Raw genomic sequence first — 24,124 nt, 5'->3', positions numbered from 1 at the left:
AAAAAGATGATATAACACAGTTGAAAGATGAATATCTCACTCGGATTGATGGTTCCGTTTATTTTGAGTGGCCACCGGTAGGTGTGGATGTGGTTGTCGAAAAATGTCGGTAGTAGTGCACAACCTAGGATTTTGTTTTGGAAGAAAAAAGAATTTTATTTTGGAAGAAGAAAATAAAAGAAGAAAACGGAAGTGAACTTCGCACAAGTTAGTTGACCGGGTGCTTATAGAGAACTCGGCTCAATAGTCATTGACCCGAACCAACCAAATGGCAGCCCGCTAACAACCTTTTGGCATTGTGCCTTTACAGCCACCCTAAACAATATACTAAATATAGATAAATGAAATGGTTTAAGGACACATATGGGGTGGAAGAGATTTAGGTCTGTAGATCTCAAAAATGACATTTATAATCCACAATTGTACACTTCCCAAATATTCATTGCATAAAATAACACGTAAATTTGATTTATCAATTTACCAAACACATAAGAAACTCTAAAAATGTTATACCGTTATAACATTTTAAGAGATAAATTAACTATCATGCCCATTCGTCCGTAATGAAATATAAAATAAAAAGCATTACACACATCAAATGCTTTTAACAGATTCAAACTTCCAAGAAGAAGAATTAGTACTTCCTTTAAGCCTTGGTAGTGAAATTGAAGTTGCCACAATTAGTTTGTCTTCCAAGCAATGTTGAGCTAAACCCTAATCTTGATCTTGGTATATCAAACTGTAGTAAATTGTCTTCCAATTGATACCCACCAATGACAATAGATGTCCTTGGTTCTATACCACCATCAACAAATCCCAAACACAAAACATCATTTTTTACTCCAATCATTGAATTCGCGCCGAATATCCTCCACGATACACCATTTGGCAAAACGAGCTCGATAGTGGGGACCGCAGGTCCGAGCCTAGTACTCAAAATATTCTTTGAACTGAAACAGAACCGGAACGGTGCAACGGAAGCAACACTAGTAATATTTCTAGCTTTAGCTTCATTAACAAATGCATTAGTAAATGCCTTAAATATCGAGGACTCTAAAACGGTATAAGGATTAACCGTACTAATTTTTGTCCCTCCAAATCCGTTTACCTTGCTAATCGCGAGTAATTTCTTACTTAATCGAATTCGTTTTTCGTTAATCTTGATTGATTTTACTGCAACGAAATACTCAGCTGAGGGCTCACCTTGGGTAGAAACTGCAGCAGTAGTAAATGGGTTGACAAAAAGAGGTGTATAAACAAGTGAACCCGAAAGTTCAATTCCGGGTTGCATCACATAAGGCCCATCACCCATAATAATAAGGCCCCCTTGTGATGAAGATGACAAACAAATAGCAAATTTTCTAGGGATTCTAAAAGCAAGTGAGAATTGGGTAGGCAAAGAATAATTGAACCTTCCAAAGCCCACCATTCCTTTAGCTTTTTTGGCAAGCCCATCTACAACAATACTAGCTCCACACCCGAATACGCTGTTTCGGGCCGTAACTTTCGGACCCGGGTTAGACCCATCTGTGGATTGCACCGACAAAATATCGGAAGCAAGTTCACCGTCGGTTGCGGTTCGGGTCACAGTATTATCCGGGAAAACGCTGCAGGTGTTGTTATTACATCCGGGTTTAGGTCCGTTTACGCAGTCACCACAGGCGATAGAGAGAGAAAGAGAGCATTGGGTGGTCCCACAAAGAATGGGTCGGTAGGATGATGACACGTAACCATTATCACAGTCAACCCATGGGTATTGACCACCGAGATCGACGACTAGATTTACAGGGATTTGTGGGGTTCTTTGATAGATTTGAGTTAGATATTGGTTGGTTGAAGGATCTTTTGTGACAGGAAGGAAAATAGAGTGAGGTCTGGAAGAAGAAGTAGGTTGAGAGTCTGTGAGAGAAATGAAGAAGTAGAAGAAGAAAAAGAGAATGAGGGTTTTAGGGAGAAAAAGAGAAGAAGCCATTGGATGGGTTATTGAGTTCTAGAGAGGGAGAAGAGAGAGAGTGGTAGTGGAAGTGGAGTGAGGGGTGTTTATATATTGTTTGTGAAGGTACTAGCTATGTATTGAGTTAAGAGCTTCAACAATGGCGGCTTTTTTTTCCAGAATTAGTATTTTATCCATAATTGGTATTAAACACAAGGACCAACTTGACTTAATTTGAATTTGACATTTTTATATTATAAAGTTTTTAATTAAATAGGTCAAATTTATTCGACCGGTGTTTGGTAGCTACAAAAGACGGGCCTACCCGTTTTCATCAGAAAAAAAAAAACGGGCCTACCCACGTTCATCAGGTGCCATTTGACTCAGCATTAGCCAAGAGACACCTAAATTTCGAAGGGAAAACTAAAAAGACTAGGTCATATTTCATGATAAACACTTGATGTCAACAAGTGATAGCTTAGTTGGTAGTACATGGACTCCAAAACCTAGAGATTTGAAGTTCGATTACTAATAGAGGTGGGATACGTGGTTTGAACTTGGATTAGTAAAAATATGAACAATGACTATAGCGTAGTTGTATTGCCTTTAAGAGTCTTCTTAAAATAGTAATTACAGTTATCAGCATACTTCATCATTTTATGATTGACCCATTAATCTCCACCATCCATCGTAGTTCCAGTTGACTTTGGCATAACTCCAACGTCTTTTCAACTTTCTTCGATTAACTATTGTGGAAGCTGGGCCGGAGTACCAACTATTGGGCAAATATCACATCGGGCTAAGACGGACACATTGGTTGTGGTGTATCCAAATAGATAGAAACTCTAGCCTATGATTAAGTAGATAGGTGATCATGGACGCTACACAGGGGTTCGGACTAACAATCGTCGCACGTGTTATTATTACCATCACTAGTAGAGACATGATGAAATTCCTAGGTGGTGTTTTGTTTTTTATTGTTGTAGTTGGCTGGTCCTGATCTAAATCATGGGAGTTTGATTTAGTTTCGTTAGGCCTTTTAGACTATTTCATATAAATGATTATTGATTCAAATATAATTTACATCTGAGTCAAATAGACTTAAAATCAACTTGAATTTGGTATTTCACACGAATTAGACAAAACAAACATTTTGTAAACAACTAAACTAGTCATTCAGACGGATCAAATAACGACTTTGTAAAAATAAGCACAATATAGGTCCAAATATTTTTGAAGCCTTCATTTAACACCCAAATACCTTTCGTTGTCGAGCATTTATTATTTTATTTCATGAAACTATTATGGAGTAAAATGATTTTAAAGTATAAATGTGTCGATAAAATACACAAAAAGTTATTTCAATTTTAAAATAATTTCGTGCATGTTGTTTCTGTAAGATGCTATTGCTTTTTATAATCGAAAGACCCCTACCTCCACCAAACTCCGCTTTAGAATATAAAATTACACAAAACTAAATTAATATTTCATATTTGCTACCATGTTCTGCCTCTTTTGAAAAACCATTGACTAAAAGGGTCTCGAAGGTACAAAAATTTCCACGATTCAAGTTACGGTTATATATCCTCACATAATAGTTAATATAAATATAGGAAATTGGGCCGGAGGTCCAATTTCTTGTATTTTTTTGTTAAAAAGACAACCCATCTTTTTAACTAGCTAGGCCCCAAGTAAGTTAGGCTTGAAGGACATTTTTAAAAGCACCAATTTTTTAAGAGTCAAAAATACCCTTCATTCAATTAGAAATACCTAGTAATAATCTAACTAATAAATCAGGAACTTGTGTTTTTCTCATGAACGAACCGAGTTGGATTGTCGACGCCGATTAGAATTTCTGGGGTTTGAATCGATTTTGGCTTTAAGATAGGTTGATGTTTTTAGGTTTTGGTGATTTAATCTATTTGCTTGTTGTTTGAAGAGGCTTTTAAGGGGTTTGATTTAGTTTTTGGTTCTAAATTCTAGAGAGAGAAAAATTTATATACTTTCAATGGAAGGAGAATTTGATAGTGTTTCAAGGTATATTCCAACTTCTTCATTGCTTTATTTTCATTGAGTTATGAATGATGGATGACAATTTGTTAGTTTTGATGTTTATGTTCAAACTTATTTGTTGGATTTATATGGAAGTTGTGAAAGTATAGTTGGTGCAAACAATGTGTTTGATAAAATGCTTGAAAGAGATGTTGTTGCTTGGAATGCAACGTTAGTTGGTTATACAAGACTTAGGTTGGTTGAAATAGCTATAAAGTTGTTAGATGAAATGCCTCTGAGAAATATTTTTTCTTGGACAATCATGATTGGTATTTATGTTCAAATTGAGAATTTCATGAAAGTTTTGGAAGTTTTTCGAAGAAATGTAAAATGATGGTGCTAGAGCTTATAAAATGACTATTATGAATTTGTAGGGGTTTTAGCTAGTTTTTCGTTACAACATTCTATTAGACAATATATAATAATTTGTAACAAATTTCATGTTAAATCAATTCAAAAACTAATTTGCAAACCATTTGCATGGCATTGCAAGGTGTTTGCAAGCCTCTGCAAGGTGTTTGCATGGCATTGCAAGGTGTTTGCAAGGCTCTGCAAGGTGTTTGCAAGGCTCTGCAAGGTATTTGCAAGGTGTTCGCAAAGTTGTGCAAGGTATTTGCAAAAGTCATGCAAGGTGTTCGCAAGGCTCTGCAAAGTTTTTGCAAGGCTCTGCAAGGTGTTTGCAAGGATCTGCAAGGTGTTTGCAAGGATCTGCAAGGTGTTTGCAAGGATCTGCAAGGTGTTTGCAAGGCTTTGCAAGACAGTGCAAAGTGTTTGCAAGGCAGTGCAAGGTGTTTGCAAGGTATTTTTTTAGACTAGGGTTAGGTTGGTCTTTTTACTGAAATTGAAAATTACATAATTGCCATCAGGGAGGTGAAGCCTAAAAAACTTTGATGAATCCTTTTTAGCCAAAGTCATTATTTCTTAGGGAGTTTTGACCAAATTCCCGATATAAATACGAGGATAAAACTCACAAGTTTAGCCGAAAATCAAGTTCTTTTGGCCCCATTGAGAGTTGATACATACAAAATGCACTTGTTACTAACTCATAGACATTTATTTATCCACACTACGAAAACAGAGTAGATATACATTAACCTAAATACCATAATATAAGACTAACAAGGTTTGGTTTTATTCACCCACGTTAGTGTGATCTCTAGGGTTTACTAGATGTGGTGTTGAAATTAGCACAAGTTGTTTGACGGAACAACAAAGATCCACTAAACCCTAACCTTGACGTAGTAAGATCAAACTGTAATAGATTATCCTCTAGTTGATGTGCCCCTATAACAATTGCTGCTTTATGTCTGGCACCCCCATCAACAACTGCCAAACAAGTTATACCCTCTCTTACTTGGGCCATAGAATTTGACCCGAATATTCTCCACACGACCCGATTGTTGTGCAACACGAGATCTATATTTGGTACACCAGGACCGACCCGGGTACTTGTTATATTATTAGAGTCGAAACATAATCCAAATGGAGCAACCGGGTCCACCTTCTGAAACCCAGACGTCGCAGTTTCGAAACTTTGTAGTACAGCTTGGTAGATAGATGTTTCCAGAAGTGTGTATGGTACAACTGTACTTATTTCTGTCCCGCCAACTCCGTGATGATTAATGGTTAACAAGGAAGTATTCAGAGGGACGGGTTTATTGTTAATCATAACAGAACTCACTCCGATGAAATATTTTCCTCGCCGGTTGATAATCAACGGTGTACGTGTTAGCAATCGTGAGACGTCAATACCTGGGTTGACCATGTAAGGTCCACTACCGAAGAATACAGATCCGGACCCCCCAAGACAAATAGCAAATTTCTGTTGAAATCCGAAATGGGAAGCGAGTTGAGTCGGTAACGCGATTTGGGTCCGCCCTAGTCCAACAATACCTTGAACACCAGTTGGAACACTCGATGTTTGTAGCAAAAAAGACGGTGCACAAGCGAATAGAAAACTGGGAACGGTAACAAGTGGACCCGGGTTCGACCCGTCAGTTGATTGAATAGAGAGAACATCTTCGGCAAGTTCTCCGGGTCCACTCTTCCGGGTAATCGGGTTAAAAGAAACTAACCCGCAAGTATTATTATGACAACCGGGTCGGTTAGGAGATTGGCAGGTCCGACAATAATGGGTATTGGCTATAGAGCATTGAGATGAATGGCATAGAGGAGCATGGTAAGTTGATGATAAATACTGGTTTTCGCAGTCGACCCATAAAAATGGCCCGTTTAGATGGATTATAAAGGGTACGGGTACTAAAGGGGTTCTTTTATGGATACGGGTCACATAGAGATGAGTGGCAGGATCTCTATTGAGAGGTAAAATAAGGGCATTAGGTTTGAAAGTAGATTGAGGGAGTTGGTTTGAAGAGTGAGAGATAGTTATGGAAGATGAGAAGAATAAGAATAAGAGAAGGAAATGTATTGAGTGAGAAGCCATGGGGACATGCATCTAGTATTCAATGTGTACATTAAATGCATATATATAGAGGGAAAAAGATATAAAATCCGAATTTTTGGTGTGAGAGTGGCCCGAATCGCCACCAACCGTTGAATTCACCCACTTTCTCTCTCTTGACGATATAGGCGTTAATCTAAACCGTTAGATAGAGATTCACGCCAAAAACGGGTCCCCTGTAACGGCTCTATATATAGAGAGGGGGTAGAGAGAGGGTATGCAAATGTGGGATTTGTCATTGTTAGTGAGAGAGGGTAGGAGCTTTGGAGTGATTTATCATGTGGGGTGGGAGGTTTGTGTCTTTATGCTCAAATTAGAAAAGTTAGTAACGGGTAGGGATGAAGCAGTGGAGATAGATAGATAATCATGCATGAAAATGATCTAAAAAGGACAAAATATGATTTTGGTGAAAAGGTACTTACTACTTGGCAGGCTAAGCTTGGGACACACTTAGCTTGCTAGGTTTCTTAATTTTCGACCTGTCATGTGTCACCCATCATCTTTTTTGTTCGTGGCAAAATAGAGATCCTCTGGTCAGTAGTTTCTCTAGTTCACTACAGGCAAAATAGAGATCCTCTAATCAGTAGTTTTCGTAGTTCACTACTATGTTAAGTCATGTTCTTGCAAGCAAAACAACTAGGACTGACAAACGCTTGAACGGTTTGTTTTGGCAGATCCTCCTCAACTTCGGCTAATGTAACTCTAGACGGTGAAACGGAGTTGGGGCTATTCTAGAACGTAGGACGGGCTATGTACACGTCTTCTATCTCTTTGTATCTTTCTTCCAGCGTAAGCCCAAGTTCGGATGTTAAACCCTTGGGCCCAATTGATACGTTTCTTGTGGGCGCCTGGAATTTGTAAGGTACAGCATAAATTTCTAAGCCCAATACTCCTTCCCATGTTGTAGCAAGTTGTTAAACTATAGGTGCCCCCAGGCCCAGTAGTTGGTAAAGGCGCTCATTCCATGTTTGCACCACCCTCTTCAGTTTCAAGGATCATGAGTTCGAGCTTGGGCGGAATGAAACCTCAAAACTTATCTCATGTAATATAGACATTAAAGTAAAGTTACGGTAGAGCTTTGAAAGTCCCTAGACAAGGATCCAAATATCATGGTCATAAGTTATAACGGTTAAAATTCCAGTTGTATATACATGATTTATCAATATTATGTAATGAATATGATTGTTATTGAAGTCCTTTGTGAAAAAACACACACCCAGTTTAGCCGCTTAGATTTTACTAGTTTTGTTAACTAACTGCATACCTTTTGAATTTCCATAAGATACGAAGTGTGATATTTTTTTTTTTTTTTGATAAAGAACGAAGTGTGATATTTGGTTCATGAAACTACTTGACCACATTCCTAACCACGTCAATTGTCCGCCAAGATGGGTCAAGTATCTACTTGACCCTAATCTTGGCTGATCACGAGTCCATGATAATCAGTCAGACCTACTTTTTTAGGTGCCCAGCTGACTGCAACTATCTAGTTGGGGTTGACCAAATTTCCTAAGCTATTAACCACAATAACAGTTAAGCGGGGATCGACCAACTTTGCCTAACTTTACAGTTTTGCCCCAAAATCACGATTAATCAAATTTAACGGTAAACAATTTATTTCCCTTCTACCTTTCATTCAAAAGGTTTCTATATCTATCATTTGTTCTTAACATATAGTAGTAACTATGAGCATCCACCCATCTCCAAAGAAAAAAAAAACTCTAGTGTGGATGGCATGCCCAATTTGCCTTCCATACCTTTTAACTTGACTTGTAAAGTTGTAATGTGCCGCAAAGATTCTTGTTTTTTCAGTCGGATTGAAGACTCCTTATTCTTCAGACCAACATACTCCTTTGGTAACTCTCTCTCTCTCTCTCTAAAACTCTCTCTCTCTAATCTGATTAGATAAATATTTGCTGGACCCATGCTCTTTTTCATTGACCTAATTTTGCTTGATTTTATATATGGGCTTAAGTTTTATGGTGATTATACCTCTTGATCCATGAGTTATTTGTTTCTGATTTATAAATTACAGGAAATTAAGAGACACCAAATCTAATTTAAATGATCATCAATTAGACTGATCCATTTTGCAATTTTGGAACCCTAAAACAATAATATTTCCCCTACCCACAATTTCTTGTTAGTTAAATTGTTTTTATAACACTTACCCACAGATTATAAGTCAGATGATCACATTACTGTTAGTAAATACTAACAAGTTAGAAATTTTAGGGTTTTTACTATAGGTCATGTTTGGCACACGGGAAATGAATTTGATTGCCAAGAGGAGCAATCTTGGTCATGTGATTCCTGGTAATTGCAGTATGGTGAGGAATATAATGGGTACAGATTGATTTTGTTTGTAGATTATATAAAGATAAAATTCCAAGGGAAATGGAATCACAACCTCCCTGAGGGGTTGGGATTCCCCTTGGAAATGTGATTCTTGATACATTCTCGTTCACCAAACACCTTTATGAAATGCTATTCTTGGTAATCCCACACCATTACCGCACCCCAAACACGGCCTTTAGTTTTTGTAAACTAAAGTATGTTGATTCTTAAGTATGATATTTACATTTGGTGCTAAGATTTGGATATTTTGTTTATGTTGTTTGATAATGTATGAACAAACTCCGATTCAATGATTTTGTAAAATTCTAGCTTGATTCATATTTCTTCGAAACTAAAGAATTTGAATCACTACCATGGAGGGTTCCGGAGGATTACAGCCGAAGAATACGAAAGCGCTATTAAAAGCATTCCGTACTAGGAAGATGTTAAAAGAAGATAATATCCCATGCCAAATTGAAGAGGTAATGAATTTCGTTAACCATAGATAGAAGTTATGAGATAATATCCGTTGGGCTAGGTCGGATTTCGCTCCACCATCGGCCTCCCCTTTCAGTTGTTCTATCCTTTCTCTTCATTATATTGTACGTCGAGAACGATATAACTTGTCCTTTGAATTTGTCAGGGTCTTTTCTTGGGTTGTGTTACAGCTGCTAATAACAAGGATGTGCTGAAAAGTTTGAACGTCACTCATATCTTAACTGTGGCCAATTCATTAGGATCACCACATCCTAATGATTTTACTTATAAGAAAATCGACGGTGAGAATTAATTTCTTCGAACTTCAATCCAATAAAAGATAATAGTTAAGTGGTATATTTCCGAATAAAGAGTTATGTCCTTTGTTTTTGTCTTACGTAAAGATTCTAATTGTTCGGTTGAACAATCTCTTTCGAGGAAGATCTCTTCAGTTATGACTTCCTATTCTATGAACTTACTATTTTTTCTTTTGAGGTAGTGACTGATAAAGCGGATACGGACTTGGCACAACATTTTTCTGAATGCTTCGATTTCATTGATGAAGCCAAAACAAAGGGTGGTAGCGTGCTCGTTCATTGTTTTCAAGGAAAATCCCGAAGGTGATTTTTTTTCATGTCATCCTTGTTTACGTAGTGATACCTTATGGTTTCTATTCTTCGTAATCTCTCTTTATACATGTGTGTCCGATACAACGAGTTGAATTCCTTTTGGACTATATAAAGAGGATACAGAATTAGAAAAAAGTTGAATAGCCACAAGCCTGTTATGCTTATACCATTTCCGGTTGTGACGTGTTGAGTTGTTATTGCAGTGTGACGATAGTTGTTGCCTATTTGATGAAAAAGCGTGGTATGACTCGATGGCAAGCATTAGAACATGTTAGACTAAGACGCTCACTTGTTGCTCCTAATTCCGGTTTTATGCAACAATTACAGACATTTGAGGAATCCATGAAAGGTACTCCTCGACCATGATTCGTCATAAATGCATTTCTACACTCATTAGCTTCCGTACTTGTTCCCTCTTAACTTCTGTACTTACGAAGTTCACGCTTTATGATTGTTTCCCGTTCTTTTGCAATCAAAGATGATGATAAGAATACCGAGTCAATGGGAAAAAAAAGGAAGCTTTCGTTTTCATAACTTGAGATTAAGCCCATTTGAAATTAATCCGAGTATTCGATGTAAGTGGAGTGACTTCATGAATTAAACCAGTTTTATTGATGATTTTGTGAATTGACATGGAGATTATAGTACTAACAAGAATTAGTTTTATGGGCTTTCTTATAAACATGAGCTTAATTATATTCATACTTGAGATTTGATCTTCCCCAAAATCCTTGAGAAAAGAAAACTATACAAGATCATAGGCACGCGCACCTCAAGTGTGCACTTGTTCTCTGTTACCCATGCCTTCCTTGACCTAATTTAGGTTCATATTTTATGAAATTGGAAATCCCTACATTATCTAACCTAACGGGGAAACTGATGATAACATGCGGGGTTTTTTTTTGTATTTGAATTGACTCGAGTTAGATTTCAGAACGTTTGTTTTTAGCCAACGCGTCTGGAGTCATTTGAGTTAGACGAGTTAGATTCAGACAATACGAGAAAACAAATAGCACCACATGATTGATTTACTTGTGGTAAACAATCCCGCGTCGATGGTGAGACAGACCGTGGTGCTTTTCTTAAGAGGTTAAGCTCCTCTATCTGATGAGGCTTTTTAAAACCATAAGGTATGGAAGAGCCAAAGCGGCCATGTAATATCACTAGTAACTCAAGGGTTGGCGCATTATCCTATAACATTTTATCAACATGATTCGCTTTACTACGATGTGGTTTTGGGAGAGTGTTTTGAACAATCTCAGATCGATGGTGAGACGGAGTGCTCCCTTTAAGAGTTTAACTAGTGAGGTCTTCCCTTTCAAAACCGTGAGGCCTAAAAGAGCAAAGCAAACAGGATCACTAGCAGCTCCCGCATATAAGTTAATAGTTTCTCTATTTTCAGTATTTGTTAATTATTTGTTCCTTTACTTCGATCACGTATAGTTTCATCTTTCAATGTTGATATATTTTTTATTTTCTCGTATGTCTGTCGTCGCGATGTTCAATAAAAATGTACCAGTTCTTTGTGCACCAAGAAAACCAATAGAAAGTAATTGTTCCATATCTATATATTTCTTTTTAATTAGTGGGTGTTATTTGAATCCAACTAATCATTTTTAAGTTAACCTATGATCTATATATATTCTTATTTTTCAAACACATAAAGTACAACCTAGATTTCAGTATGGGTTCTCCCTACTTCCTCACTCTACACAATTTGCTACAATTATTAGGTTTCTGTCTGGGTGTTCACTACTTAGTTTTTGTCTTTGTTTAACCCCTCTAATTACATGCTTTTAAGATAATCTTAACATAAAATAATACTAAACATGTTTCATTATTAATCATCTATTATAAGCACTCTCTTAATATAATTTTATTCTGATTTGCTGTATTTCATCTACTTTAATAGCTTAAAAATGTGTTTAAGTGGTCGTGATCGAACGTTGTCACATGGTATGTTCTTAATTAAATATTAATCTCATCGATAAAACTAGCTTAACATAATCAATTATACGAACAATGATTGTATCTTAACCTAAAATTGTGGGATATGAATTATATTAATCAAGGTTTAACAACTCCTGTCACCTTTCATCAAAAAAAAAAAACAACTCCTGTCACAGATCTAGGTCAGGTTTCTAATTCTGACTTAGTGATTTTTATAAGATATCTTAAAGTAGATGAAGTAATGTCAAGATGACCCACTCTTAAAAAAAGAAGACTTCAACCAAACAACCACTTCCAGCATTCTTCCATGTGGGTATTCTTTAAGAAAGATGGGGTTTGTGTTTGCTCTTTTGATTTCAACAAGTCCTAACATTACAAACTTTAACATTTATGTGTATCGTCTTCGTTTTTTCTTTTTTTTTCAATCGTATATCTATATCGATGGGCACAAGATTTTGTTCTTTGCGACAGCTCTGCAAGCTCACCAAAAAGTATTGACACTTACTAAGTTTGATTGCATATATATAGTCTAAGATTCGATTGCTCTCTCAAACGACGTGAAACTTTCACGCTGATTCATTTAAATCAGGTAGCTTCACAATCAACTTAAAGCAATCGTCATTCAAACGATCAGACATCACAAACTAGATAAAGACAAACATGATGAAATCTTGCTCGAATTAACCTCGACTTCAAATCAGATTTCACATCTCATTTTGAAAATAAATCACTACCCAAGTTGAGAAAATCAAGTAGTAGCATTAAACAATATTTCCTACACCAACAAAAAATATAAAAGCAAGAGTTTGAAAAATGGGTCCAGCTGACAAAAGCATCTTGCTATAGCTCAACCAATGAGACGGAGCATGAGAGTGAGAAAAAGAGGTGATGAGATCATCTCATTCTATTATATGACATTTATTGCATAAAAGAGGAGAAAAAGGGGGGAGCAAAATAAGTACTATGAGAGAAGAACATCAGTTGATAGGAAAAAAGGATAAGAATTTGATTTCTCACTTCCATCTCCAAAAAGAGGGCCCTAGGGGTTTTGTTTGTCTTGTTATTTGGAACTTGTGGGAGGTAACTGTCAATGAATATCTATCTGTCTCCTGGATTCTCCTGCTCTCTTTGTACCAATACCACCAGCTTTTCTCTTTTATATTTTTATGATCATTGTTTTCCAATCAAGATCAACTCTCAAACAAAATCAAACCCATGCCTATAAATTTCAAATAGTATCAAATAGTAGTCAAGAGACTTTTGATCTATTATTCTTTGTGAACTTGTGGTGTATTTTTTGTAATCCAAAATTTTATCCCCAAAAGTTGTTTTCTTTCTTTCTTTCAGTAGGACCCAATCTTCAAAGCATCTTCTTCACCAAAAAAAAAACCCACTAGTTTTTCAAAATCCATTAGGAAACAAAATGTTCTACCTTATCTTCACTTAAGACTAGAGAATTATTAACATATAGATAATAGGGTTGTGATTCATTGTCCTTGAAAAAAGTTGAAGTGATAGTCCGATTACGATGCCCCAAGGTAGACCACCTATAATAGTTCCACCTCTGAGTACGTGTTTGTTGTGAAACTGAAGAACCCATGTTTCGATTCAAGAAAAAATAAACATTTTTGTAACGTCTTTAAGTCTTAGCAGTTATTTATGTTGTCGCTTCTTTTGGTACTAGACTTACGTCCATGAGTACAAGGTTTTGTTCATGCTTTTCGTGAAGGCTTCACGAGCCTACCCAAAAAGGTGACACTTACTAAACTTCAACATATACATATATAGCCCAGGGTTCGGACGTTCTGCCAAACGTAGAAAGATTCTACCAGAGAATAATTAGAATACTTGGAAGAACATCCATGATTGATTTAAATGAAATTAAAGTACATAAAAAGCAACAATGTGAGCAAATTTGAACCATTATTTCTTATGAAAACTATGGCAAATACAGGAATTGGTAACAGAGAATCAATAGCTAGAGTTCTTGAATGGAATTCACAGCTTTTAACTACTCCCATTTCGATTTCTCTTCTGGCCTTGTTTCCCATCTGATCTCATAGTACCACCTGAATCACCTTCTGATGAAGCTTCCATTGATTTAGTGAAAGAAGTTGAAAGATCACCATAAAGATCAACTACTCTTCTAATATTGTTATTAAGTTCTCTAATCAAACCCACATTTCTACTTAAATTATCAGGGATTTTTGATTCATGGTTTTGATTAATCTCATTGATAAGTAATCTGTTTTGATCTAAAATGTTTTGAACTTGAACAAAATTCTTTTGAAATGTTTGTAAAACTTTTCCATCAACTTGGGTTCCATTTCCATGCCCTGAAAATGTATCTCCTTCCATTTATTTAGTCACAATTTCAAGAGCTCGACTAGACGAACGCAATGGTGCATAGATCTCCTGATTCTGACGAGTCGAACGGTTTCAAAATCAGCTCTGATTTCAACAAGAATCAAATCAAGACAAGAGTATAATCTATGAGAAAGTTAGAGAGAGAAACAAACCAAGGAGGTTAGATTTGTTCAACAAAATTTGTACTAAAGGAGATAATTTTTTGATTTTTTATAGGGGTCTATATGAACAAGAAGAGAAATGGGTAAGCTAAGGGTGTGTTTGGCAACTACGTAATTGTTATCAAAAACACAAATTTTAAAGAATTTTGATTCCTTGAAGTAAAATTTCACATCTCTTAGCAAATTCTTGATGGGGATTTTCAAAAATTGCATAAATAAACTAGGGTTGAGAAAGGATTGAATTAAGATGATAAAATCTACAAAGTTTATGAGAATCAACTCAAAACACAATCATTGACTCATTATTCTTCATAGTTCAAACCTACCCACAAAATGAAAGAAAGAAAATGATATATATAGATAGAGAGAGAGAGAGAGAAGATAGTACCTTGAATGTCTACAATCTTGAGACTTAAGGGTTCATCTGTTAGAGAGAGAAAGAGTTCTAGATAGAGAGAGAGGGAGAGAATCCTTGATTGTGTCAACAAAAGGAAGCAATAATTAAATGTTCATTTTGTGCACTACCCACTTCCTTTTTCCTCTATAGTTTCAAAGAAAGAACTTCATCATCATAATCAAACACATATTGAAATGTAAGAAAGAAAACAGGAGTAGAAAGATATTTTTGTAGGCATTAAGAAACTTAAAAAGGCCCCACTTTGTTTAATTTTTACAACTTTCTTCTCCTATAAATTAAGTATATTATAAGATTAACATGGGAATCTTATTATACTTTAGTTTTGTTTTGTTTTGTCATTTCAAATAAAACAAAGAAGATATCGGAATAAACTATGAAGTCGTGTATTACTTTCAGATTTATTCTACATGTAGAGTCTGCATAAAGATGATTTACGTTTTATTTATGAATGTTACTATTGGCTGAAACAAAGACACACGATAATAATGGTTCGAGACCTTAGACCTAAAACTTTATTCGGTTGAAAATATTGACGCTTTATATTGAATAGAATAAGATTTATTCTCAAAACGATCAATCATACATTCCTCCATTTAGTTTTTTCTCACGTATTTGGTTGTCTTACGAGATTATAACTCTTACCTGATTAAAATTAGGTAGGATAACGACGGCTAATTAGACTAGAATGGCATTATTATACGAAAAAGAATATGGGTAATCTCTCATTTGTAGATAAGAGTGTGCACTAATGTCATAATCTTATGAGTTAAAACACTAATCTACCTAACATCTCTATTGTCCATATTTGATTATGATTATGACCTTTACTAAGCATAGCCCCCACTCTTTTGACACTATCAACTACTTGGATTTAGTATTGTCCTATGATGCCGCATGTGCAGTCTGCACGTACAAGTTATCTTTGTTATGTAGAATTTAATGCTACCTAATTTTAATTTGAGTAGTCTTTGTCAAATGATAATAAAACCATAATAGTTCTTGCTCTTTTTCTTATCCTTTGGGTTTGACAATCATTCTGGGAAGATTTTTTTAGTTTAGGTTGAGTATCAATGAATTTAGATTAGGTTATTAAGGCACCATTTCAAAAAAAAAATGTTTATCGATGGTTAAAACTCATCATAACTAGTCGAACAGATAACTATTTGACAAGTTTTAAACAATTTCAATTGGCGTAATGCATTGTAGATTTTTCGGAGGAAGCGCATCTGATCATTGTTATAAAAAATTTGTCTGCGCGGGTTCACAACTCAAAGAAAGTGAATAATTTTTTCACAAAATTGGGATGCACCACACTTTCCCAATGTTTAAATAGGTGGGGAAGGCTAAATCTGGTGGCGTGCCTTGAAATACCCTATTAGGGTATGGGCTGGTTTTGTAGGTGGGTCGAATATGTAGTTCCCTGTAGTAGAGGGAAGTTTATAAGCACAACCATTTTGTAAATACATGACATTGATTGCATCATGGACTCATGGTGATCCCCTCCAAGTCCCCAGGATTTTTGATTCCATCTTCTCTATAAAGGACCAGACTACTTTGTTTAGGTCTCATTGGGAAATACAGAAATATTTTGCTTATGTATTATTGATAAATGCATTAACACAATTGCGGGAGTAAACAGAGGTAATAAAAAAAGTGTGTAATCTATAAAAACGAGTCAACGTAGAGGTTTCTCATTTTTTATGATTTTTACCACTAAAGCACCAATAAAAACTTCAACGTTTTGATGATTTTAGAGGAAGATAATTCTTTGATTTCGGGATGTATCCGTCGACAAAAAAAATTTCAATTGTGCGGTAGTGAGGTTGGTTAATAGAAAAATTAATGAAGAAATTCGTAGGTTTTGAGAGTGTTTGAGGACTTTAGGTTTATTTTTTAGGGCCTATGAGCTTACCAATATTGCCTTCGTGGCGAGCGAAAGTGAAGTTTGACTAGGTCAAGGAAAATTGACCAAGTCAACCGGAAGTTGAGTGTGACAAGTAAAAAATGCGTGGTGTGTTTATAATATTTCCCATTTACCCAAACTAAATCTATGCATGTTAATGGGCTAGGTTTTATAATGGGCCAAATATGTTCTCCCTATAGCAAGGAGTGGAGCTCTTAAAAACTCCCCTACCCACTTACATGTCTATTTCTTCTAGTTGAGATATTTCTTTTCTACCAAAAAGATTAGACATATCTTTATAGTCTTGTCAATTCTACAAATTATCCAATTCTTTGCCCTCATAATTGATGAGGGATTAATAGTGGAGACCAACTTAAACAGATTAGAATAGGAACAACCCCAATCAACTTTTAAAAAAAAATGTGTATATCACTTACAAAATAACTTTTTAAATATTTCATTTAAATAAAATAGAAAGATATATAGTTTCGGAACCTTCCCCCGTGCTTTCTTTCCTCATGTTCATTTAAGCATCCAAATTCTCTGTAATACTATATTTTATGAATTATATATTCAATAATGAAATTATATTTCAATTTTTTGTAAGGAGATGAAATAAAAAAAAAAAAGATTCTTACATATTTTGTGGTAGTGGGGTTCGTACAATTTGTATCATTAAAACTTCAATACAATACTATTTTTGAAATTTTTTTCTTTTCTTTTTAGGATTTAAATATCTTGATATCTTAATTGGTGAATAAAGGTAGGTAAAAGTTTAATAAAATTAGTATTGTGTATTAAACTAAAACAAAATTAGAAAGTGGCCAACTAAGTGGATGCCACTCATTCTTTATCTCTTTGTGTACGTACATAAATATGGAGGTTGTAGTACGCCCTAAAAACAGCTACTTGTCTTCTCATCTTACCTACCATTTTTATTCATCTCCAAGATTCTCCACCAATGGTTGCTCCCCATCCACCCTACCTTCTCTCTGTCACTCTCCCTCTCTCTCCACTTCCACTCTCTTTCTATCTAACCCTCTAACTCAAAGAGCTTTGGGTTTTTTTGTTTGAGGGAATTATGAACCCCATCCCTACACACACAACCTAATTATTTCATTTGATTGTTGTCATTGTACATACAAATTTATTTCTTCCAGCACACATACAAATTTATTTACTTTTTTTAAGGAAGATTGTACATACAATCTTGTCACATGTCAAATATACGAAAATAACGTACAAATAGTTAGAACGTTAGTGGGTTGGAGTTGTAGGCGACTTGTTACAGCTTTGTATCTCAAACTTCTTTTTAATTTTAACTTATTAGTTTCTCGATTTTTGTCTTCGAAGGCGAAGAAATAATTCAGTAGCTCTTGTATAGTACATGATTCGTCAGCGGTCAGCCTAACTGAACCAGTGAAATTTTATTCGATTCTTAATTTTAGGGTTTCAAATAAACAAGTAGATAAATAAGATATTGATTTATCATTAAAAAAATGAGATGGAAAAGTTGTGTGCAGAATTGTGTGAATTATTTTTTGTAGTGATGTTAAGAAACCCGGTTAAGACTTTATTAAAAGATAAACACGATTTATCAAAATTAATAATTCAAACACCTTTATAATTCTCCATAATTACATTTCGAATAAGGGTTACAGCCAAAAGAGCAATTTCTATTGTTGCATTATTGACAAACTCTGCAGACAAAAATCATCTGACCAAATATAGTATGCCATGTGACACATTAAAGTGAAATGTCTATTTTGTTGCTTCCAAAACATCAAAGTCCATGGAAAGTTAGGCCACCAACAAAAGTTTTTAGATGGGAGCTAGCTAGCTACTTTTGTTTGAATTTATGAGTCGACAAACAAAAAAAGAAAAAAAGATTTAGATAATTATCAACAATGAAGTTAATTGATTTATGAAAAAATAATACTAAAGTTAATTGTTTTACAAGTAATTGTTAAACTCTGACTCTCAATTAATGTTCTTGAACTCTCACTTTGAAACCTTAAATTTTAGGTCGGTGTTACGGAAAAATAAAGAAATTTGGGGTGCAAAATTTTGGGTGGAATCAAGAAGAATTCTTCAAACTAGATCTCGTTTGGTTTGCAACTAGACGAGTTCCGGGGAAGTGCCCCTTCGTCGGAGATAGAGAGAAAAAAGAGAAAAGAGGGTGAAGAGAGAGAAAAAAAAGGGGATAAAAGAGAAAAGAAAGTGATAAGGTAAGATTCTGGCAAAATTTGTCGGACGGCTAATATTACGGCGACATAAAATAGAGTGTGTGTTTATGGAGAACGTTTTAGCTTTCCATCATTTGATATTGTTTTTTTTCAATAAAATTTCTTATTTTTCTAAAACATCGACCAAATTTTATTATAAAAATATTTTAGCTTTCCATCACTTGTTGCCTTATTGGTATATACTCTTTATTGACTGTAACCTTGGGGGGGGGGGTAGTGGAGCAACACTTTCGTGGACATTTGAGAGTCCGCGAAAGTCTGAGGCATTCAAATCCAGACATTTGAAAGTCCGCAAAAGTCTGAGGCATTCAAATCCAGACATTTGAGAGTCTATGAAAGTCTGAGGCATTCGATTGTAGACAAAATATGTCCCAGACTTTGGTGGACTTCATAGTTTGATGGATTTGTGAAGGATTTGGGACAAATTTGGAAGCCAAAACGTCTTTCAAAAAACAAGAGACATTTGAAGTCCATCATGTGATCAAACAACAATAATAATATTAAAATAATAAATGTCTACCAAATGTCCATCAATGTCCACAATATTTACAGATGTCTACGAAAGTCGAAAAATATATTTTTGAAATGGTAGTATAAATATATTATTTCATGTAATTAAAAAATAATAATAATATTAAAATAATAAATATCTACCAAATGTCCATCAATGTCCACAAATATTCACAGATGTCTACGAAAGTCGAAAAATATATTTTTGAAATGTTAGTATAAATATATTATTTCCTGTAATTCAAAAATAATAATAATATTAAAATAATAAATATCTACCAAATGTCCATCAATGTCCACAAATATTCATAGATGTCTACGAAAGTCGAAAAATATATTTTTGAAATGTTAGTATAAATATATTATTTCATGTAATTAAAAAATAATAATAATATTAAAATAATAAATATCTACCAAATATCCATCAATGTCCACAAATATTCACAGATGTCTACGAAAGTCGAAAAATATATTTTTGAAATGTTAGTATAAATATATTATTTCATGTGATTAAACAATAATAATAATATTAAAATAATAAATGTCTACTAAATGTCCATCAATGTCCACAAATATTCACAGATGTCTACAAAAGTCGAAAAATATATTTTTGATTAGCAAAAATATATATGTATTACACATTTTGTCAATGGACTCAAGATCTTAAAATGTATGGATCAAATGTCTTGAAATGTCTATAAAGACATTTTGTCTACAAACTCTCAATGTCTTGAAAATGTCTATGAACACATGTTGTCTATAATAAGTCATCTGAAATGTCTTGAAATATCTACGGGACATTTTGTCTATAAAAATCTGCGAAAGTCCCGCTCCACATATTTGCAATTGAAATGAGCTAGGTATCAATAGTAACGGGTTAGGAGATAGGTCCTTGATAATTGAACATCTCATTCAAAAATCAAGACAAATGCTAAACGAAGCTGCATAATTGCTTCATAAAGCTATTTGCTAGACACAACCATTTATTTTTTATTAAATTGCTAAACAATACTAAAAATCGATTTATTGGTTTTATCTAGCAAATAATTTTTTGAATCTTAGATTGCTAAATACAACTATGTTTTAACTTCCCAAAATTATTTACTAGACACAAGTTTTTCTTTTATCAAATTATCAAACAAAAATAAAATTGGTTGTATTAGTGTTATCTAATATTTTAAAAAAAAGTACTTAAACGTTTTATAGGTTTTAAAAAAATATACATTATTTTTATGTAGTATGATTTTATGAAATATACGTTATTAAAGTTTAAAGTAAGCTTAAAAATATACATAGTGATTTTATGTTGTATGATTTTATGAATATCCCATGCGATTTTTTTTTTTGAAAATATATCCGTTAGATTTTTTTTTTTGTTGAACAATACCCGTTGGACTTGATAAACCAAAATTCCAATCTATAAACACGATTTGATTTAATGAAATATACACTATTAAGGTATAAACTAAGCTTGACTAAGTTCATAGTAGTTGCGGTTATAAAAGATACTTAGTGATTTTATGTATGATTTTATGAATGAATATCCGTTGAGACTCTTTTTTGTTGAAAATATACCCGTTGATGAGGAACCAAAATTTAAACTAAGCTTGACTAAGTCATAGTTATTAGGATTATAAAAGATACTATCTCTATCTCTTTGAACCCAATATTTTTTTGAGAAAAAATTCGGTTATATTTGATTTTTTTTTCTTTGGATTTTACCTCAAATAACAGCTTGGAATACTCTGATTGGAATATAATGTTTTTTTGTTATTTGTTAATATTTGGTTAACTTTTTAGTTTAATGTTCGAATAAATTTTATTTATGAATGATTAATTATGGTAATAGAAATTTGAATTTTGAGAAAAATACAATTATATTTGATTTTTTTTTTTAGTGTTGGGTTTAGCAATTTAAGACAAAATTCAATTAATTTTATTAAGTTATTTTGTGTAATAATTTTTTTAGAGTTGTGTATAGAATGGAAGAGAGATTCGGTTATACTTGATTTTTGGTGTTGGTGTTGGTTAGCAATTTAGGACACAATTCTAGTTAGTTTTATTTAGTTATTTTTGTCTAATAGTTGTCCTTAGCAAAACTGAAGTTGTATATAGTAGCATCCAAAATCAAATAGTATGGCAAGAGAAAAAGTGGAGTTGTAACTTGTACAACAAAAGTCTTCAAGTCAACAGTTGGTAGCCCAAGTGGTTACAAGGTGTTGACATAAACTCCAGAAAGCCCTGGAGGTCCCAGGTTCGAATCCCATAGAAGGTGGAATCTTTGGTTATTTGAATTGGGATTATTAGGGTGTAAATAATGTTGTTGGCCTTTAGGGCATGTTCTAGTTGGGCTTAGGGGTGGGAATCGGGACGGGCGGGTCGGGTGCGGGCATAGAAAGAGTCGGGCCGGGCGGGTTCGGGCAACATAAGCTGATGACCACTTTATTTTTCGGGCGGGTCGGGCGGGCAAAATCACTCTCTTAGTCCGCCATTGCCCGCCCGTGCCCGATTAATTAAGCGGGCACATCGGGCAACGGGCGGGCTTAATTCGGGTAGCCCGATGAACCTTTAAAAATAAAATTCATTATTGTCGGGCGGTTAACAGTGGAAAAGCCCAATTTGAGGAGTGAAACCAGCCCAAGGTTACAAGCCCAAGGCAAGTCATAATGCTTTGAGGAGATTGAAAGTGGTTGAGGGTTTTTATAAGAGTTCATGCTTCTTTAGTTGCTCACAAACTACAATGTGGGACAAAATCTTATGAGTTTTCTTTCTTTTGTTTAGTACCACATTGAAGGGTAACAAAATTGGAGAAGGTTTTGAGTGCTATATCTAAGCTTCTCATGAGTGTATCTTCCACCTTGGGTTAATTTTGGACCCCTGTTAGTAACATTATTATTATATGGTTTGGACCAGTTGGATTCATTATATAAAGGAATTATATAAAGGAATTAATTTTAAGCTTTCACAATGTTGTATTACAATCTTCTTGTCACCTTCACGGATTTTATTTATCAGGTGAAGAAGGAAAATTTGTCAATCTATATACAAATCTCTATTTTCACAACAATACATTGGAAAGAAGGATGGTTCAAGTATGATATTGGAACCACAAGCCTCATATACACCAATATGACCTTTTGGGATGTCTATTAATGTTGTCCAATCCACTTGTGTATATATGAAAGTAAAGGATGATAATATCTAATAGAAATGGTGACTTGGAGTTCATGCTTCTTTAGCTCTTTACAAGCCTATAGCAAGTTATGGTGCTTTAATGAGATTGAAAGTGGTTGAGGGTACTTGTAGGACTTCATGCTTCTTTAGTTCCTCACAATCTACAATGTGGGACAATATATTTTTGTAATTGTATGAGTTTTCCTTCTTTTGTTTAGTACCACATTGAAGAGTATAAAATTGGAGAGGGTTTTGAATGCTATATATAAGCTTCCCATGAGTGTATCTTCATTAGAGTTGTAAGGTAAATCTCGCGGGCCCTAATTAAAGGTTTAAACGGGCCGGGCTCGGGCGGGTAACCGGCGCAAGGTTCCCATCCGTGCCCGCCCGTTGTCTTTAACTCGGGCGGGCGGGCTAAGCCCGATATCGGGCAACGGGCCCCGATGTGCATAGCGGGTCTCGGTTACCCGCGGGCGGGTTCGGGCCTGCGGGTTTAATTCCCACCCCTAGTTGGGCTATAGGCCCGGTCCTGTTAGTGTTTGAGTGGGCGGTTATCGAACTTATCACATCTATGATGTATCAAGTGCGAAATGTAACGAGTAGAGAGTGGACTTCAAAAAAAAAAAAAAACAAAAGTCTTCAAACCTACACACCTCAATCAACTTTATGTCAAATTAACTTGTCACTTCCTATTCTATTTGGATCTTTGATTCAAAAAGCATATTGAAAAATGCAATAAAGTAGAAAATCATAGTTCATGTCAACGTGACACTATTAATTCTCCCGCTAGAACTTGTCTCTTATAATTTTGAAAGAATAATGTCAAAAGAAAAACAGGTTGGAAGCCGACATGACCAAGTGAATTTTGTCTACATATTTTTTTTTTGATGACTTGGGTAAAATCCGTATGTTCATGTGTCGATTTTAAAGTGGAGTATAACGGTTGATATTGAAAGATAAATTAGGTTTGATTTCTTTCTGTAAATTGAATGTACGGAGAAGAAAAGATTATTCGACAAACATCTTCCTATAGAAAAGAACACATTAAGTCGATTTTATCCTACTCAGTTCACCATATATTACTTGAATTTATAAAATATTTATATGATCTGATCGACGAGCATATTATTTAACAACATGTCAAGGATACATATTATGTTGGTTGTATAAATTGTTATGGATCTTTAAAACAAAAGTGAAAAGGAGGAAGCTAGTGACATTGAATCAACATTGACTAACATTGGTGAAGAGGATCACCTCCACCTAATGGTCAAAATATCATAGAAAATGTCTCTCATTTCAACCCCAAATCCACCAATATAAAACAATAACCATAAGTACTTTTTTTTTGTTGAGAAACATAAGTACAATTTTGCCCCTACAATTTGTTATTGTTAAGATATAATATCAACACATGCCTTCAATAATGTCAAGGTCCCACCAATTCATATGCTAGTATTATAGTATAGTACCTACCAGTCATTCAATATCACAACACACTCTTGG

At 34.7% G+C, this 24,124-nt stretch overlaps 3 protein-coding genes and 1 pseudogene across 4 annotated transcripts; 1 reads left to right on the top strand and 3 right to left on the bottom strand.

Moving 5' to 3' along the window:
• Positions 1-428: 428 nt before the first annotated feature.
• LOC147555067 (putative aspartic proteinase GIP2 pseudogene) lies at positions 429-2,011 on the bottom strand (annotated as a pseudogene). The gene has a single exon (XR_015234862.1). The product of XR_015234862.1 is annotated as a putative aspartic proteinase GIP2 pseudogene (transcript).
• A 3,006-nt stretch (positions 2,012-5,017) lies between these two features.
• LOC147555066 (gamma conglutin 1-like) lies at positions 5,018-6,564 on the bottom strand. Its single transcript, XM_086664512.1, has one exon. The coding sequence runs from the start codon at positions 6,438-6,440 to the stop codon at positions 5,142-5,144; it is 1,299 nt and encodes a 432-aa protein (XP_086520638.1). The 5' UTR covers positions 6,441-6,564; the 3' UTR covers positions 5,018-5,141.
• Positions 6,565-8,121: 1,557 nt separating this feature from the next.
• Positions 8,122-10,571, top strand: LOC147555065 (dual specificity protein phosphatase 1-like). The gene is made up of 6 exons (XM_086663456.1): positions 8,122-8,302; positions 9,114-9,265; positions 9,427-9,562; positions 9,760-9,880; positions 10,093-10,238; positions 10,368-10,571. Exons 2-6 carry the CDS (start codon positions 9,158-9,160, stop codon positions 10,421-10,423), a joined length of 567 nt encoding a protein of 188 aa, XP_086519582.1. The 5' UTR covers positions 8,122-8,302; positions 9,114-9,157; the 3' UTR covers positions 10,424-10,571.
• A 3,116-nt stretch (positions 10,572-13,687) lies between these two features.
• LOC147555064 (protein ELF4-LIKE 4-like) lies at positions 13,688-14,886 on the bottom strand. The gene is made up of 2 exons (XM_086663455.1): positions 14,756-14,886; positions 13,688-14,290 (listed from the first exon to the last, which is right to left on the bottom strand). Exon 2 carries the CDS (start codon positions 14,195-14,197, stop codon positions 13,847-13,849), a length of 351 nt encoding a protein of 116 aa, XP_086519581.1. The 5' UTR covers positions 14,198-14,290; positions 14,756-14,886; the 3' UTR covers positions 13,688-13,846.
• Between the last annotated feature and the right edge of the window lie 9,238 nt (positions 14,887-24,124).

The sequence above is a fragment of the Eschscholzia californica genome, unplaced genomic scaffold, assembly GCF_041429995.1.
Source record: "Eschscholzia californica isolate CP2 unplaced genomic scaffold, dmEscCali1.0.p SCAF_2, whole genome shotgun sequence".
NCBI lineage: Eukaryota > Viridiplantae > Streptophyta > Magnoliopsida > Ranunculales > Papaveraceae > Eschscholzia > Eschscholzia californica.
This window is presented reverse-complemented; position numbering and strand designations above follow the sequence as displayed.